Raw genomic sequence first — 16,854 nt, forward strand, 5'->3', positions numbered from 1 at the left:
CTGTGGCTCGCTTAGAAATATGGAACATGCTCAACGGGTTACAGTTTTCGGCCTCGAAGACAGTCTCCGTCCACTTTTCACTCTTCACCATTTTAGTGTCCCGACATGGTGCTTAAGCTTTATTGACAGTCGATCCCCTACAATACGGCGGCACGGTTTTTGGAATTACATTTTGATGAGCGTGTGACCTACAAGGAGCATGTTATCATTCTGCCTGAGAAGTGTTTTAATGCACTGAACATATTGAAATGCGTGGCACGAACATCCTACGGAGCCGATCGGAAAACAGTTTTATTGTTATACCGTTCGCTGATACGCGCCAAGCTGGACTATTCGTGTTTTGTATATGATGGCGCCTCTGAGTCCGCAAAACGTACATTGAATGCGGTCCATCATGCTGCGTTGAATCATTACTGGTGCATTTCGTACGTCTCCGACAACCAGCTTGCTTGTGGAAGCCAACGAACCTTCGCTGGCTACCCGAAGGCAGTTGTTGGGGATGCGGTACGCTTGCAAGCTCGCGCGATTCTCGAATCACCCAACACATGACACTGTGTTCTCACGCCACACATCTAATGTTTTGTTTTTTTTCAGTGCGAACAAGCAACACGTTTGGCGCCGTTCTGTGTACGTGTTCGTAATGTTCTTCGTGAGAGTGGCCTAAGTTTTCGGGGTGTGGGTGATGCTCCACGTAGCCTGCTGACCGCTCCGTGGGCGATGGAATCGCCAACCCGTCAACGTCTCATTGTCGGAGGTTCGGAAGCGAAATATGATTCCGTATGTTGCCCGATCAACAGCTCTGAAGCATATCGAAGCATATCGGGGGTTCACAATTACGTACGTATACGTATACAGATGGCTCCAAAACGGATGCGGGTGTTGGCTCCGCTTTTGTGTGTGGTTCCGATACGCGATCATTTACACTGCCAGCCCATACGCCCGTGTATACTGCAGAGCTTGTGGCCATCATTAAGGCGCTTTGCTTTATAGAGGTGGGCGAAGACAGTCTGCACGTGATTTTGTCGGCCTCCCTAAGTACCCTTTCGGCATTAGGACGTTTTAGTCCGGTAAATCCCCTTATACAGGATATTTTACTGCGTCTCGACTATCTGTACCGGGCTGGCAAGACCATAGTACTTTGCTGGATCCTGAGCCACGTTGGCACTGCGGGAAATGAGCTGGCTGGCTGTGCTGCTAAACGTGCTACTCGTCGTCCCTGTCGCAGAACGTTTCCGATACGCGCTACAGACCTATACTCGGCCATCTCTGCCTTTTTGCGCGGGGAATGGCAGAGCATATGAGATGCCATGGGCACCAGTAAACTCAAAAGCATTAAGCCCATTGTTCAGGAATGGCGGTCATCCTATCGAAAGTCTAGGCGGGAGGAAGTAATCCTGTGTCGCTTGTGGATTGGCCATACTTGTGCTACACATCGATACTTACTATGTTACGACGAACCACCACGGTATCGCCACTGCAACGCCAGGCTCACAGTGGAACATGTGCTCATATGCTGTCCCATACTACACGTCGAGCGTCTGAGGTACTTTGGCCCGGCGGCGCCGTCCCTGACGCTCTCCGATTTACTAGGTGACTGCTCACCACATATCGAACATACCCTCGGGTTCGTATGACATGCTAAGTTGTGCATTTTATATACACCTGTCTGAATAGCTCATACCGCGTATGGGAAGTTTTTAGATTGCCGAAAATTTTGTATCAATATGTTATTATGGGTTCACGTATTCGGACATCACTGGTGGCGCGTTCCTGTCACAACTCAGCCGTTTTCATTTCTGACTAACATGCATTTTTTAGTCATTTACCGTCGTAGGTAGTGATTTAGCTGTTGTGGGCGCAAAATGACCACAGTAGTCGGCGCGCCCTAAAACTCCGATCAACAACAACGACCGTACCCCCTGACACAGCTCGGTGCACCACGGACCGTACCGCCTGACCCCCCTCGGTGCACCACGGACCGTACCGTCTGAATCCCCTCGGTGCACCACGGACCGTAGCGACCCGTTTCAGTTGTGAGCCCCCTGTGAGCTGGCGCTACCCCCTGTGCGCCGGCGTCGCCCGCTGCGCACCGCTGTCTCCGCCTGTCGTGGTCGAGTTGTCGGTTTCACCGCGACCATTTCGTCAGGCGTCGGCCGTGTTCGGGTTCTGCATATCGGCGAACTATACTCTGGCGCCTACCATTCTGGTGAGCCTGATCAGCATCGAGAACTTCACCAACGCCTACGGCATCCTGCTGCTGGCTCAGGGCCTGGCCAACCTGGTCGGACCTCCTCTCTGCGGTGAGTCGTCGCACCCGGCCGGCGTTGGGAACCCGACGTCGGATTCCCGCCGCAGGCGCATCCCCGTGTCTCGAGTCCAGAGTCCGGCGTCAGGAGAGCTTCGTCAGGTTCAGGACAGCGCATCCAGTCTGGAGTCCTCTCTACAGCATCCAGTCTGCGTCTCGAGTCCTGTCCCCAGTCTCCGGTCCAGGGCCCAACGTGCAGCGTGACAATCTCTTCCGCGTTCATGCCGTCCGCCGCGCATTATGCCGAATGTTGTCACGGGACGTGGGGTCCAACCGTTAGATGCCACATATTGTTGTTTCAAGTGTTCGTAGGATTCCAGCTGGTTGATAATTCTAGCAAATTATTTGGGGTCTAGAATCCGGGGACACTTTGTTTTCAGGTATATTTAGGTCCATTTGCTTCAAAACAAGGTTGGTCTGGTTATGAGCAAGCCGACGTTGAATGCGCTAGTCTGTTTGTTCTGCGGAAGATAAACAATAAGCGACGTTTGCGCTTTTTATGACGAACCTTCATTCGGTTTCGAAACAGTTGCTTTTTATATGCAGTCGTAACATTTTGGTGTAATTTGTGACACATTGATACGCGAGCCGTGTGAAGATAGTTGGCAAATCTATATCTACACGCATGTGGTGTGGTCTACACGCTATCTACACGCAATCTATATCTACACGCATGATATTCGAGTCTTGTGGTCTCAATCCAAAAGGATGATTTGATTTTCTTCCTGACTCATGGTGATTTCATTGGCTTGGCGATTTCATGGCCTTGAAATTCAGGGCTTTCTGAAAGCATCCTGATCAGCAGCACCCTGCCAAGACATGCTTTAGTTCTGTTCCTAAGGGTTTCTTGACATATTGTGTTCTGTTCCGTGTTGGATTTAAAGACTTTCGTATGGTATTGTCATGTGTAAATCTTGCACCAGCAAGTGATAAAGCACGTCAGCTTTTGACGGACTTGGCATACTATTTCCACCACGTAATAAGAACCATGCCATTACAAAGTCATGATTACAAAGCCCGAAAGCTTTGCCAAAACGGCTACCAAGTCAGTTGTTCATTATCAATCAGTTCGTACATTATTTCGTGGCATTAATCATCTTGACAAACAATGCTGAAAATCAAGAGCTTCAATCTGCCATCAGAGGCGCGGAGCCGAAGCAATGTGTCACACGTGGGCCTGCGGGATCGGACTAATTAGCTTGTGGTGTGCCTTAATGACATGCCCCAATGAATGTCATTGTTATTGTTCACAGTTGTTATCAGCAGCGCAGATGTGTGGCATGAAGCGCTGGGCTGGGAACGCGTGGTGAAGGCGAGCGTGTTGGTGTGTGGACCTCCGTACTGTGTGGTGAAGTATGGGGGACGATGATCGTTTGGTCGGCACGCTGCAGTCACCACCAAGGCACAGTCACTACCGAAGTACGGCCGCCACCGAAGTACAGTAACCACCGAACTACAGCCGCCTCTGAGGTACGGCTACTACCGAAGTACGGCCGCCTCTGAGGTACAGTCACCACCGAAGTATGGCCACCTCCGAGGTACAGTCACTACCGAAGTATGGCCGCCACCGAGGTACAGTCACCACCGAAGTACAGCCGCCACCGAGGTACAGTCACCACCAAGGTACAGCGACTACCGAAATACCGTCGCCTCCGAGGTACAGTCACCACCGAAGCACGGCGCCTCCGAGGTACAGTCACCACCGAAGCACGGCGCCTCCGAGATACAGTCACCACTGAAGCACGGCCGCCTCCGAGGTACAGTCACCACCGAAGTACGGCCGCCTCCGAGGTACGGTCACCACCGAAGTACGGCCGCCTCCGAGATACAGTCACCGCCGAAGTACGGCTGCCTCCGAGGTACAGTCACCACCGAAGTACGGCCGCCTCCGAAATACAGTCACCGCCGAAGTACGGCTGCCTCCGGAGTACAGCCACCACCAAAGCACAGTCGCCTTCCTCGATGTGCTAAATGACAACAGATTCCAGTGGTGATACTGTTTTATTTCAGCTGACCGTTTATGGCCGAAGTCTTATTGATGTTAACCACGAGAAGCGCCCTCAGATGTAAGCACATTTTAGGAAATTGATGTTGTTCTTGCATATAAACCATCGTAAGTGCACAAGTTGTTTGTGCGATTGCGAGAAGCAGTATGGACATCGATAAGACAGTACTGGTAGCCTTATTCCTCGGAGAAATCCAGGAGAATGAAGACATGTCGGCAACATGCCTTTATCGAAACGAAAAGCAAAAGTTTTCTGCTATTCCCATCGAAAAGGCGTGTGTTCGAAATATCAACGCATCTGTATCTCCATTCTCCTGTTTTTTCCCGAATAATAAGGCTATTACTACCGTTTCATCTTAAATGCACTTAAACTTAAAACCTTATAACACTTTGGTGTATCTGTGCGCACACATTTGCCTTATGAGTGGCTCACATGTTATCACATATATGAGATGGGGCACGTGCTGGATTATGTTTTGCGTGCCTGACTGCAGAGCGGGCTACACAGACATCTTTCCGGAGCTTATTGTGCACATTATTTTTTACGAGGCAACAGTTGATATAGTCGTGTGGCACACACAAGCTCTTAGAAAATGTGGCCGAATGCCTTGAAAATGATTTCATTCCATTTTTATAAATTTTGTATTGATTCCAGTATGGAACATCTCATCCCCAACGAATGTCGGCAACAAAAATGTTTTCTCTCGTGCTCTTCTTTGTAGGTTCACCGCACCACACTGCTAATCCCTGAGGTCCTGCAATACAGGTATTGGCACTTAAGTGAACTGGCTACTCGCAGGGTTCACACATAAAAAGACGAAACTTGGCGGAGTTGTGTAAATTGTTTGAGTGTAAAGAAGCGAACGCGTATCAAAGAACTTGCCCCACAAGTTAAGACATGCCACTGCCTCCCATTTCTTTAATTAAGAAGTAGTTTTGAAGATCCAGTCCTTTCAAGTATTTTGCACCACACGCGCGGAAATATTGGTAGAAGTGTAGGAGCCCACTGCATCCAAACGTAAGCGCCGACATATTTGGACCCAAGTGCAGGATATGGGCCAGAGACTCATTAGTTTTCCAAGTACTGCTGGCTTAACACGTACACGTTGGTATTCAGCTGGCTGGAGCCCACGCGGTGTCACATTTCGGCGGAACACAGGCATACACCCCGCAGACGTCTGTTGCCCAGCTCGTCACGCCAATGTTGGCACCAAGCATGGACCGGATGGGCAGCCGGCTGTGGAGGCCGTGGGAGCGGGGATCGACGCCCAGTTGGCCGTGTCCGTTGGTCGTTACCGGTGTCGGCGCGTCGCCGGGGCGTCTCCGGCTGGACCGGCCGCCGCGCGTCCCCGCCTCGGCCCTGCCTCGCTGCCAGGCGCCACGGCGTGGTGACCCGTGACGGTCCGGGTCAAGGGAACATCTCAGGAAGAAGGGCGTTGGCAGGCTCAGTGTTCTGTGTGAAGAATTGGGTCGGCGGAGATGATTTTGTGTGTGGAAGGGTCTTGCAGTTGGGTGCACAGCTATGTTTGGCTGTAGGTTTCATGATTTCCTCGTGTGATGTGTGGATTTTAAAAGGTAATGACGCCGTGTCATTTGCATGCGTACTCCAAAGGAATACACATGCGTGAATTCATATTGTTGCATAACGGAGGTTTGTCGTTAAAGTGTATGTTCGTATATCTTTCAGTTCAGGTGGCATTCTGGGGGTGTTTTTCCGCTTTTCTACTGTTAAGGGCGTATGTGATATTGACTTGGCTGTAAATATCGCCAACCTTGCCCGCTTTGTATGTCCTACTCCTTACGGAAGAAAGCCAGACTTTTAAAAACTCGCCCGTTGCTTGGCTGTGCAAACTGCTATGGTTGGCTGTTGTTGCTTTGCCGACATATGGTTGTGTCGGTGTATTTTCTCTCCTTCAGTTCTAGAAAGATTCCCGGAAGTGTTGACAGAATATGAGTCTGCTTCGAACTCAAGTGATCTGTTTCGCAATCGAACCTTTATTTCCTTCAGCTGCCTCGTCCTCCAGCAAATCTCGGGAAATGCCGCTTGCAGCTAGCGGGGCGCCGTTGTAGACGTATGGCAACGGCGTTTGATGCCTCTTATGAGTACTGTTTATCGGGAACTCATCACAGCTTCCGGCGGAAACAGACTTTTGTTGCCACGCCTTAGAGCGTCCGACAGAGACAGACTCTTGGCGCCACATCCCACAGCTCCCGACAGAGACAGACTCTTGGTGTCACGTCTCAGAGCGTCCGACAGAGACAGGCTCTTGTTGACAAGCCTCACAACGTCCGACAGAGACAAACTCTTGATGTCACGTCTCAGAGCGTCCGACAGAGACAGACTCTTGGTGCCACGTCCCGCAGCCTCCGACAGAGACAGACTCTTGGTGTCACGCCTCAGAGCGTCCGACAGAGACAGACTTGGTGCCACGTCCCACAGCGTTCGGCAGAGACGGACTCTTGGTGTCACGTCTCAGAGTGTCCGACAGAGACAGACTCTTGGTGCCACGTCCCACAGCTCCCGACAGAGACAAACTCTTGGTGTCACGTCTCAGAGCGTCCGACAGAGACAGAGCCTTGGTGTCACGTCTCAGAGCGTCCGACAGAGACAGGCTCTTGTTGCCACGCCTCACAACGTCCGACAGAGACAAACTCTTGGTGTCACGTCTCAGAGAGTCCGACAGAGACAGACTCTTGTTGCCACGTCCCGCAGCCTCCGACAGAGACAGACTCTTGGTGTCACGTCTGAGAGCGTCCGAAAGAGACAGACTCTTGATGCCACGTCCCACAGCTCCCGACAGAGATAGACTCTTGACGCCACGTCCCACAGCTCCCGACAGAGGCAGACTCTTGGCACCACGTCCCACAGCGCTCGACAGAGGCAAACTCTTGGTGTCACGTCCCACAGCTTCCGACAGAGACAGACTCCTGGTGTCACGCTATTCTGCTATCGCTATGCTGCTTTTCTGCTATTCACTTCTGTTATTGTTTCGATAAGGGCACGTTGCCGAAGTATCAACCCAACTATATCTCCATTCTCCTGGCCTTTATCCGAGGAATGAGGCTAGGGAATTTTCCGCAGTGGTCGGTAGTGTGGTCGCCCCTGAACTGGTGTCATGGTGGCTTCAGGCTGACGGCGGTTGCTGTCTGAGCGACGTGACTTCGAGCTGCACGCGCGCGCCCCTCACCCTGCTGCGGTCTCCACGCAACACGACTGAGCGCTGCCCCACTGTGGCGCGCCCGCCAGCAGGTGTGACCTGACTGTCCCTCTCCTGACACGGGGTGTGCTCTGTTGCAGGCATGCTGCGCGACCTGACGGGTAACTATGAGCTGACCTTCCACGCGGCGGGCACGGCGCTGGTGCTGTCCGGTCTCATGCTGTGCCTCGTGCAGGCCAGCCGCGCCAGTCGTCGCGTCTTGCAGCGGATCTCATCGTCGGAGAGTGCGCCGCAGAGGATCTGAGGCCGCCGCCGCGTCCTGCAGCGGATCTCCTCGTCAGAGAAAGCGCCGCAGAGGATCTGAGGCCACCGCCGCGTCCTGCAGCGGATCTCGTCAGAGAGCAGACCGCAGTGGATCTGAGGCCGCCGCCGCGGCGTCCTGCAGCGGATCTCCTCGTCAGAGAACGGACCGCAGAGGATCTGAGGCCGCCGCCGCCGTGTCCTGCAGCGGATCTCCTCGTCAGAGAGTGCGCCGCAGAGGATCTGAGGCCGCCGCCGCGTCCTGCGGCGGATCTCGTCAGAGAGTGCGCCGCAGAGGATCTGAGGCCGCCGCCGCGTCCTGCAGCGGATCTCGTCAGAGAACAGACCGCAGAGGATCTGAGGCCGCCGCTGCGGCGTCCTGCAGCGGATCTCCTCGTCAGAGAGTGCGCCGCAGAGGATCTGAGGCCGCCGCTGCGTCTTGCATCCAACCACGGGTGCTCTAATCGTACCCTTCAGCGTGTTACCTGCGCAGAGAGCGGGATGCGGTCATGTTGAGGTCAAGAATTATCCTCTGCTGCGGGCCGTAGATGGTCTGAAGCAAGTCGTCATGCTCAGCAGCGGGTCATCTGCGCAGATAGCGGGGCATGGACGGTCCGCTGTCACTGGCCGTGATCTGCAGCTAGTCTGCTAAGCCGACGCACTCACGGGCGCTTCTAGTCATGCGGCGGAGTCGATAAAGTTTCACAGATGATGTGAGGTTAGCCGGGATCGCGTAGAACGCGCCAGGTCAAGGTCGCTGCAAGGTCAATCGATACAGCGCGGGGTGTGGCGTATACTTGATGCCAACCAGCGGCACTCGCCAGATCCGTCCCGGGAGTGAAGACTAAAAACGCAGTCAGGACAAAACGCGGCAGGACAATGGGCGGCTAGGCAAGCTTTAGTTTTTCATCCTCTGCAGTGCCCGTGTCCGGCTGGGCACGGCACTTTGCTCGGAGCCATTGCGTCGGTGCGCTTGTCAGAATCCATTCACGGTCAGTCATGTCGGCTTGAGATCAGTCGTATTACGCTGGTGATTTCGATATCGCGATACTTCCGAAGCACTCGCCAGTGGGAACCGCAACGGTACACCGCCACAGCCAACGTCACTGCTATCCGGCTCGCCACGACCTCTGTGTTTCGGCGCCCGAGGCGGGCGCCGGGTCAGCGCAGGCAGCAGTCAACCGACCCGTCGTCGTGTGAGACGGGTCGTCGTGCTGCGGGCGAACACTCGGCGGGCGGCGGGATGTGAGAGGCTGGGGCTGGTCTGGCTTCTGCAGCGGCTTGCAATGACGCGCGGACACACCGTCAGGCTCCTGGAGACTCCCGTGATAGGCGTGCATGCGTACGCGCGTGTGTGCTCCACCCCACCGTAGGCCCGCCCGCCTTCTGTGCAGCCGTCTGGACGGGTTAGAGGGAGAGAACCATGGCTTATCTTCAGCTGCAGGCGGTCCTGTCTGACCGCGCGCCTCGATGATTCGGCTTCGGCTTGTTTACGCCGCCCGCCGGCCGGCCAGCGCCGCAGGGGTCGTTCGCAGCCCTCAGAAACCGCCGCGCCAGCTGTTGCTGAACCCCCGCGCGCGCTCGGTGACACAGCTGGCACCTGGGTCGATCGCGTGCCTCCTCCTCTTCCCCTTCCCCTCTCTTTTGCTTCCCACTTCTGCCTTTGAGCGGAGTGACGGGGGGTTGTGGGCTGACGCTGACGGCAAGGGGTTCTTCGATGGAAACAGCTGCTATTTTTACTTAACGCGCTAAACGCGGCTGACACCAGGAGTGGCGCCACCGCCCATTTTTCAACACGCTCTCTGTTGCCCGGAAAATGACATGATGGACGCATTATGTGGCTGCATGCTGTCAGATAGATGTTTCATATCGCTAAATTCAGCTACAGACCTTTCTGGGATCATGGAGGGTCCGGTGCATGCCGACGACTAATGTTGCGGTGATGGCTGTTCAGTCACGCGTTGGTTTAAACTTAAACTGAACGAAAGGCTCCCCTTGTTTGCATTGACAAGTGGGCATCGGCATTGCCACTCTGGAAGTTTATAGGTTAGTCGCAAATACGGCAAGAGAGGCAGTGGTAATTGCCCCATGTTTTTGGTAGCACTCGCAGCTATTCGCGCACGGGGGTGTTGCTCATTTCATTTCGATGGTTTCATGTGTGCTCTTTCCATCACAGGTCCGCTTGGACGAGTGTATGTGTATGTGCTCCTTGCCGACAGTGCTACGGGTTGTGAATGTGCTCCGTGCCCACAGTGTGCTACGGCATGGAGTGCCCCGTAGATCTCACGTTTTTCCATGGCATCTAATACGAGCTTCGGCTACCTGCCGATTTGCCTGGCAGCTGGGTCTCCATTCGCTGGCAGCTGCCCGTTGTAGCCTGACTCAGCTTAGCACGAGCCTCGCCTATGGTGCGGCTTGGCATTGTCAAACATCGATTGCGGCTCTTCTCGTTGCCTTCCGCAATGTAGCTGTCGGCCAGTAGTCCCTTCAGCAATCCAGACTCCGTATAGTGTTCGTTCAGGCGCCGTAAGATTAGCGAAAGTCTAGTGCATCGTGAATATTTCTTGCACGTTTTCGAAGAGCGTTTGCTACGTGCGCAAGGCTTCACGTGCATTTCTTTTGGAGCCGATCGGCATCACAGCGTGCACGTGTTTGCAGCACGTGTCCACGTGTGCACCACAGCTGCGTGCGTGTGGCATTGCCCCGAGATATTTGGCTCGGTGATGTGACCCGTAAGTGACCGGATGTCCACTCAGCTGGCGTCCGTCCGTCAGATAGGGGATTGTGGGGGCTGGTGACATATTGGAATTGTCTCAGTGGCGTGCCACGCGCGCCTGGTTTGTCTCAGTGCTGCGCCGTGCTCACCAGAAATGTCCTGGTGGCGGTGCGCTGTGTCGTTTCTAGAACAAGTGCCTGTGCCAGTGAGCGATTTATGTCTGGAGAAATGCATCTCGAACATTCGATGTTGTTTACTATCGCGTTGGGACTGGCCGAACCGCAGCAGAGCACCGACCCGTACCCAGAGGCCGCGGCAGCGTCAGATAAGAACCCTCATCGTCAGATGAGACTCCCCGGTGTCAGATGAGGCTCCCCAGCGTCAGGTGAGGCTCCAAGCGTCAGATAAGGCTCCCCAGCGTCAGATGGGACTCCCGGCGTCAGATGGGACTCCCAGCGTCCGATGAGACTCCCCAGCGTCAGATAAGGCTCCCCAGCGTCAGATGGGACTTCCAGCATCAGATGGGACTCCCGGCGTCACGTGGGACTCCCAGCGTCAGATGAAATTCCCAGCGTCAGATGAGACTCCCCAGTGTCAGATGAAAGTCCCAGCGTCAAATAAGGCTCCCCAGCGCCAGATGAAACTCCCAGCATCAGATGGGACTTCCGGCGCCAGATGAGACTCCCAGCGTCAGCTGAGACCCCCGGCGTCAGGTGAGACTCCCAGTGTCAGATGAAACTCCCAGCGTCAGATGAGGCTCCCAGCGTCAAATGAGAGCCGTGCGAGGCTCTTCAACACCCGCGTTTTGGGCGATTAAGGCGATGCCAGCCATGTGGCGGGGGTTTGTTGCTCTGACCGGGACTCCACCAACGCCGGGTGTTTTCCAAGGCGTGGACTATGTATACCTCGGCGCCTCAGCCACGCCCGCTGCGGCGGACGTGACGTCGCGTTCATTCTGTTTGGCCGTTTGTCTGTCGGATCGTTTATACTGTTCGGCCGTGGAGGGTGTTAAGCGTCATCACAGCTGGAGATCACGCGTTCGCTACAGTCGCGCCCTGCTAACCGCTCACTCGACAACGGAGTAACGACTTGGTGCGAGAGCACTGCGCTTCGGTGCTCTGGATTCGAAGAGAGCATGGGTGGTCTGAGAGGCGCTTGGAAGGGTCCGATACGGAAGGGCTCTTCGGGATACCGGGGTCGTCCTGTGAGAGAGAACTGACGTACGCTGAATGGTGACGAAGCCTTGTATTTCACGAACTAGTATTAGAGGCTGGACGCGACTGCTGTCGAAAAGCGCACTGACCATTCCATTCGTTGATGTTCAAAGTCGAAGATCCTACAAATCCTTATAGCTCCCGCCCCATATCCATCGTCGCTGTCATGACAAAGATTGTGGAGCGTGCAGTCCACTATTAGTTCTACGGCTGCCTCCCCAACAACCACCTCCTTTCCCCAAACCAGCACGGTTTCAGACCGCACCATTTCACGGAAACCGTGCTGGCTTGTGTGTCCGACCACAGCCTAACTGCCAACGACCGTGGGGACATGTCGCTGCTCTGCTTGATTGATTTGGGCAAAGGTTTCGATGTCATAGGCCATATGTGGCCTATGTCGTCATATCATGTGGCCATATGTCGATGGCATAGGGCACTCAAAATTGCTGGCAAAACTGTGTCTGCACAACATCGATGCTTTCTAGTTTCGGCTTGCCTCGAAAGCCACACCCAGGGTGTGAGAATATATGACCGTTTTAAGCACAGCAAACTCTCTACTATGCCGCTTCACAGCATGATATTTTCAGCGATCGGCGCTTGGTTCCCTGCTCCACTGCATCTTCGCGAATGATGTTAGCTTTTTCGCAGAGGATGCAGTCGTTATGCAGTATGCGGACGACACTAAAATCCTCGTGGGTGGCAAAAAAATGTCATTCTTAAAATGGCATCACGCAGATAGAACAAGTCAAAGTCTCTTGATATTTTAGACTTCGCACAAGCGGTCTTTTCAAGTAAATGCTGAGACGGCCCGGTTGTTGTTATTTGGAAGCCCACAAAATCTGCGCGGCCCCCCGAACATCACTGCAAACCTTCGTGAGCAAAGGTTTTCCCCTGTTCGCAGGTGAAAAATCTAGGACTAGTATTTGATCCGTCTCTCAGCTGGAATTCATACGTTTCTTTCGTCACTGGCCGCTGCTCTGGTACTCTCTTTTGTCTATCACATCTGAGAAACTACTTGCCCCGAGTGCCGTCTCCATGCTCGTGAGCGCATTAGTCCTCTCGTAGATCCGATACTGAGCTTTGGTTTATCGGAGTGGCACTCATAAACGAGTATTTATAAAACGTCTCACCGACTTTGTATAAAAATTAATCGTTGGGAGTAAAAAAATTATTACGTTTAGAATCTGCTGGAGAAACTCGGCTAGCTCTCTGCGTATAGCCTCATCAAATACCGCATGTTGACGCTTTTTCGCAAGGCGCTGCGTTCTGGTGAGATAAATACTTACTGGTGAGACAGAAGTTCCTGTCGGTGAGTTCCAGTCGGTGCCTCAAACCCGAGATCACCACACGCGGCAGAATGGAGATTTGTTCGTCCCAAGGTCACGCACTGAGATGGGAAGCAGGCGCTTTTGTTGCCGACCTGCCACCCAGCATGGCCATCTTCCCTTGACCTGATACGACTCCCTGAAGCGCCACATGCTGCTTCGACGTCCGCCCTGACCAAGGATTGGTCTGAGCCGTGACTGCATGCGCGTTTGTGTGTCTGTTAGTGAGTTGCGTGTGTGTGTTTGCATTTGTAGCCAGTGACACCTTGCTTTAACGGTGTGGCGATTAACTAGAGTAGCCCCAAGTCCATCGTGGATAGTCCAGACACCCGTCTATGTGCTGCAGTGTCCTGCCATTTGATAGACTGTTTACGTCGCTGGGGACTCACCATTCCTGATTTGAAGAGGGTTTGTGCTGGCTGTGAGTTCGAACTGTCAACGTAGGAGAATGCATCTATGTGAAACCACATAGGTTAAAAATATATGACCACAGTATGGTTAGTTTGGGGCATTTTACGCAGCGGGTGGAAGGCGCTGGTGGAAGTCTCGTAAATATACTTTTAGCGCTACCAAACCTAGTGCCCTTGCAAAAGGTGTAGATAAGTACTTAATGGAGAGAGGAACAGCGTTCAAGCACTTCAGGGACAAGGGACCAAATAGGGCATGCATAAACATAAAAACATTTGAGATAGAATAAATATAGGATATTTTTAATCGCAATAGTGTAATCTAGAGGAGATCATGCAGCCATCGAAAGTGGCGGCGGAATTTCGGTGGGCATTGGGGTGAGAAACGTAATTTTACGTCGTCTATCTTCATTCACCCCCATAGAGTTAACGTCAAACGTTGTGAGTGAGTGAGCCGGTGCACTCTCTTCCCCCCCTCCCTCACTAATCACCTAATCACCTAATCGACCACTCCTGGCCTACAGGAAGCCTGGTGGATAGTGATATCATAGAATGCGCCTATTCGCAGCACAAAATCACCCAGGACCAGACCACTGTTTCGCACTGTTGGGTCATCGCACGCTCCCGCGCTCACATGAGTCCTACCGTCTGGGTGAGAAAATGGAGCGTTTGTTGAAGATAGTGCATACCTCTACATAAGGTGCCTGCAGGCATTCAACTGTGTTAACACTTTTCCGTGCGGTAAAATGCGTAGAAGCCATCTGATATCTTTCGACACGGGGATCTGGTACCCACGTTGTGGGGCATATCAAAATGCATTATACCAGGAAAGAACAAAGAGTGCTTGCTTGGCTGACGCTGAAGTTTTTGTTTTGGTTTTCTAAACGGAGCGTGACGTGCTGATAAAACGGCTCTTCAGCTCCCCACCAAACACACTGCATATGCTTGGGTATGGTGGTGGTGAAGATCAATGGTGGTGCGAGAGACGAGCCTTTAGCCGCACAGCAAGATAGGTGCTTGTATAGTCGCCCGTAATCAGTGATCTGTGCAGGGGTTTGTGATTCCCTACATTTGCAAAGCATGCTCTCCCCATTCAAATTGTGTTCAGTTAATTATGGACGCGGGCCAACGCATGCTCGGGTGAGGGCTAAACTTGCCCCCCTCCGCTGCCCCCCCCCCACCAAAAAAAAAATTATTTTCCAAAATACTTTTTCTGAACAGTGCGGCGTGGCCATACCAAAGTGTACGTCGCTGGCGGCAATGGAGTAGCGGGTCTTTCGGTCTATCAAATTGAGCTGTTCAGTGCATTAGCGAGGAACATTATTCACCTAGATCAGACAGTAATGCGATGCTTATTCCTCGGAAAAACTAGGAGAATCGAAATATGGTTAGGTTGATATTTCGGCAGCATGCTTTTATCGAATCAATAGCAAAAGTGTATTTCAGATCTGTACTATAACCTAGATATAGCACGGATCTGAAATCTTAATTATAGCAGAAGTCTTCCGCTATTGTTTCGATAAATGCATGTTGCCGAAATGTCAACCAAACCATATCTCCATTCTCCTGTTTTTTTTTCCGAGGAATAAGGCTAATGCTGCGACCTTATCCATATCAAATTCAGATGCACGTTGTAAGGTCGCTGACCGGTGGCAGATGAATGTCAGGCCGTTGCTGTCAGTGATGCCAATTTGTGGGGAATCGCTCCATGTGATGCGACAATAGAGTGTTAGACGAAGCCATACGTGTCTGAGATAGTTTGTAAGACAATAAGACAATTGCATTTAGACGTACAACAAATTCCCTTGACCTTAGTTCAAGAATGAAGATCAGACCGGGTTAAAACCAACCTGTTTTGCAGTTTCTGATGCTCATTTCAATTCGGTCAGTTCCATCTTTCATGGGCTTCTTAAAGGTCAGAGAAGGTCACTGGCCTGGAATGACTCGGATCAATATTTTTTAGAGCGTGCCGCCTTGCGTAATCCTTGACGCTAGTTGAAACTGGTAAAAACACAGCAAAGTCATGGTTCTTCGTCACCATGATTGCAAGGTCAAATAAAGTCACTGAATTACAATCAGCAGCAGTGACCTTTTGCTCAGAACAGTTATCTAGGTTAAGTTATCCGGAGGAGATCAAATCGACTTCTACCTGAGGAAAGGACACAGGGGTGTGGAAATCTTTCGACTTCGTGGATAAGGTCGGCGACAAAATGTATACATTCACAAGAAGCTTGGTGCCAAAAGGTTTTTGGCGGAAATTTTGTTGACAGCCACGACGAAATAATGCAGCATTCTCTGTAAACACTAACATAAGGTCTCCATACAGTGATATTATGCTTCCATGGTGATACATTTCGTCACATAACGCGGACAAACGTTTTCGTGGAGATTCTTTGCCGTACCCGACGGCATCATGGTATCGTTTTTAGGTTTCTTCCGAACCCGGCGACAAAATCATTCTGTGATTTTTAGTTGGTCGTTGGCTTCGATGGCAGGCGAAATTGACATGTCATTATCTAAGCCGCCTTTTCAACGCACAGAAAAGGCTGTTGATTCATTGTAACAGTCACAAGCGACCAGCCCTCCTCCCTTTGAAATGAACCGTGGGTTTTATGTTGAAGTGAGTCTGATTGCACTTATTCGTGGCAGGAAGTGATAATTAGTTCTAAAGTGTCAAGTTATTGTTTTTGTTCCTGCCCTGATTGAGAAAGGTAACCGGTTTCACAGGTCTACAGATCAGGGATGTACCTAGTTTCCTGTTCAGTTCAGGGCTCCACTCTCCCCCCCCCCCCGCCCCTCCTAAGTTCGTTAAGAAGTGTGCTAATCTCGGAGACATCCATATTTGGGCGGAAAATTGCAAAATGTGTCACTTCTCTCTCAACCTTTCATCGAAATATCCCTACAATCTAATCTCATAATAAATCTCAATAAATATCAACCAGAAATATATGCATACCGCTCGCCCCGGTCAGTCCGTTTCCGTTTACCCTTACGCCCTTTTATGCGCACCGCTGTTTATGCGCTCAAACATTCTGTCGCCGACTTGGGGAGGCGCTCGCTCGCTTATTCACTTCCTCACTTATACATTCTCTTACACAGTCTCCGTTTCAGACTTCAACACTCAGGTTGCTGCGGGAAAGTAAACGGATTTAAATGGCTAATATTTCAGACGTTCATTCGCATTTTAGCACAGACAGTGTATCAGTGTAAAGAGCGTTTAATCACATTGCGTATTTCATCGCCGGGCTTTATATGGCTTTCTTAGCTTGGGAGGTGCAGCACGTAGTTCATGTGGGCACCACAAGTGTGGAGGTTAACACGTGCCCGGGTGGGTGGGGGGTCAAATTGACCCCCGAAGGTTCTTCCACAGTGGTTTCCGAACGCCGCGGCGTAGGCGCGCCAAATTTTGCATACCATAGACAAT

General features: G+C 52.1%; 1 protein-coding gene across 1 annotated transcript in view; it reads left to right on the forward strand.

The window, feature by feature from the left end:
• Positions 1–10,729, forward strand: part of LOC119113453 (monocarboxylate transporter 12) — a 93,550-nt gene extending 82,821 nt beyond the window's left edge. Inside the window, exons 7-8 of the mRNA XM_037237765.1 lie at positions 2,147–2,300; positions 7,609–10,729. Of these exons, the coding sequence (XP_037093660.1) occupies positions 2,147–2,300; positions 7,609–7,772 (318 nt within the window). The 3' untranslated portion in view covers positions 7,773–10,729. The remainder of the gene's footprint in view (positions 1–2,146; positions 2,301–7,608) is intronic.
• Positions 10,730–16,854: the final 6,125 nt, after the last annotated feature.

Source organism: Pollicipes pollicipes, unplaced genomic scaffold, assembly GCF_011947565.3.
Source record: "Pollicipes pollicipes isolate AB1234 unplaced genomic scaffold, Ppol_2.1 Scaffold_7262;HRSCAF=8765_pilon_pilon_pilon, whole genome shotgun sequence".
NCBI classification, from domain to species: Eukaryota; Metazoa; Arthropoda; class Thecostraca; order Pollicipedomorpha; family Pollicipedidae; genus Pollicipes; species Pollicipes pollicipes.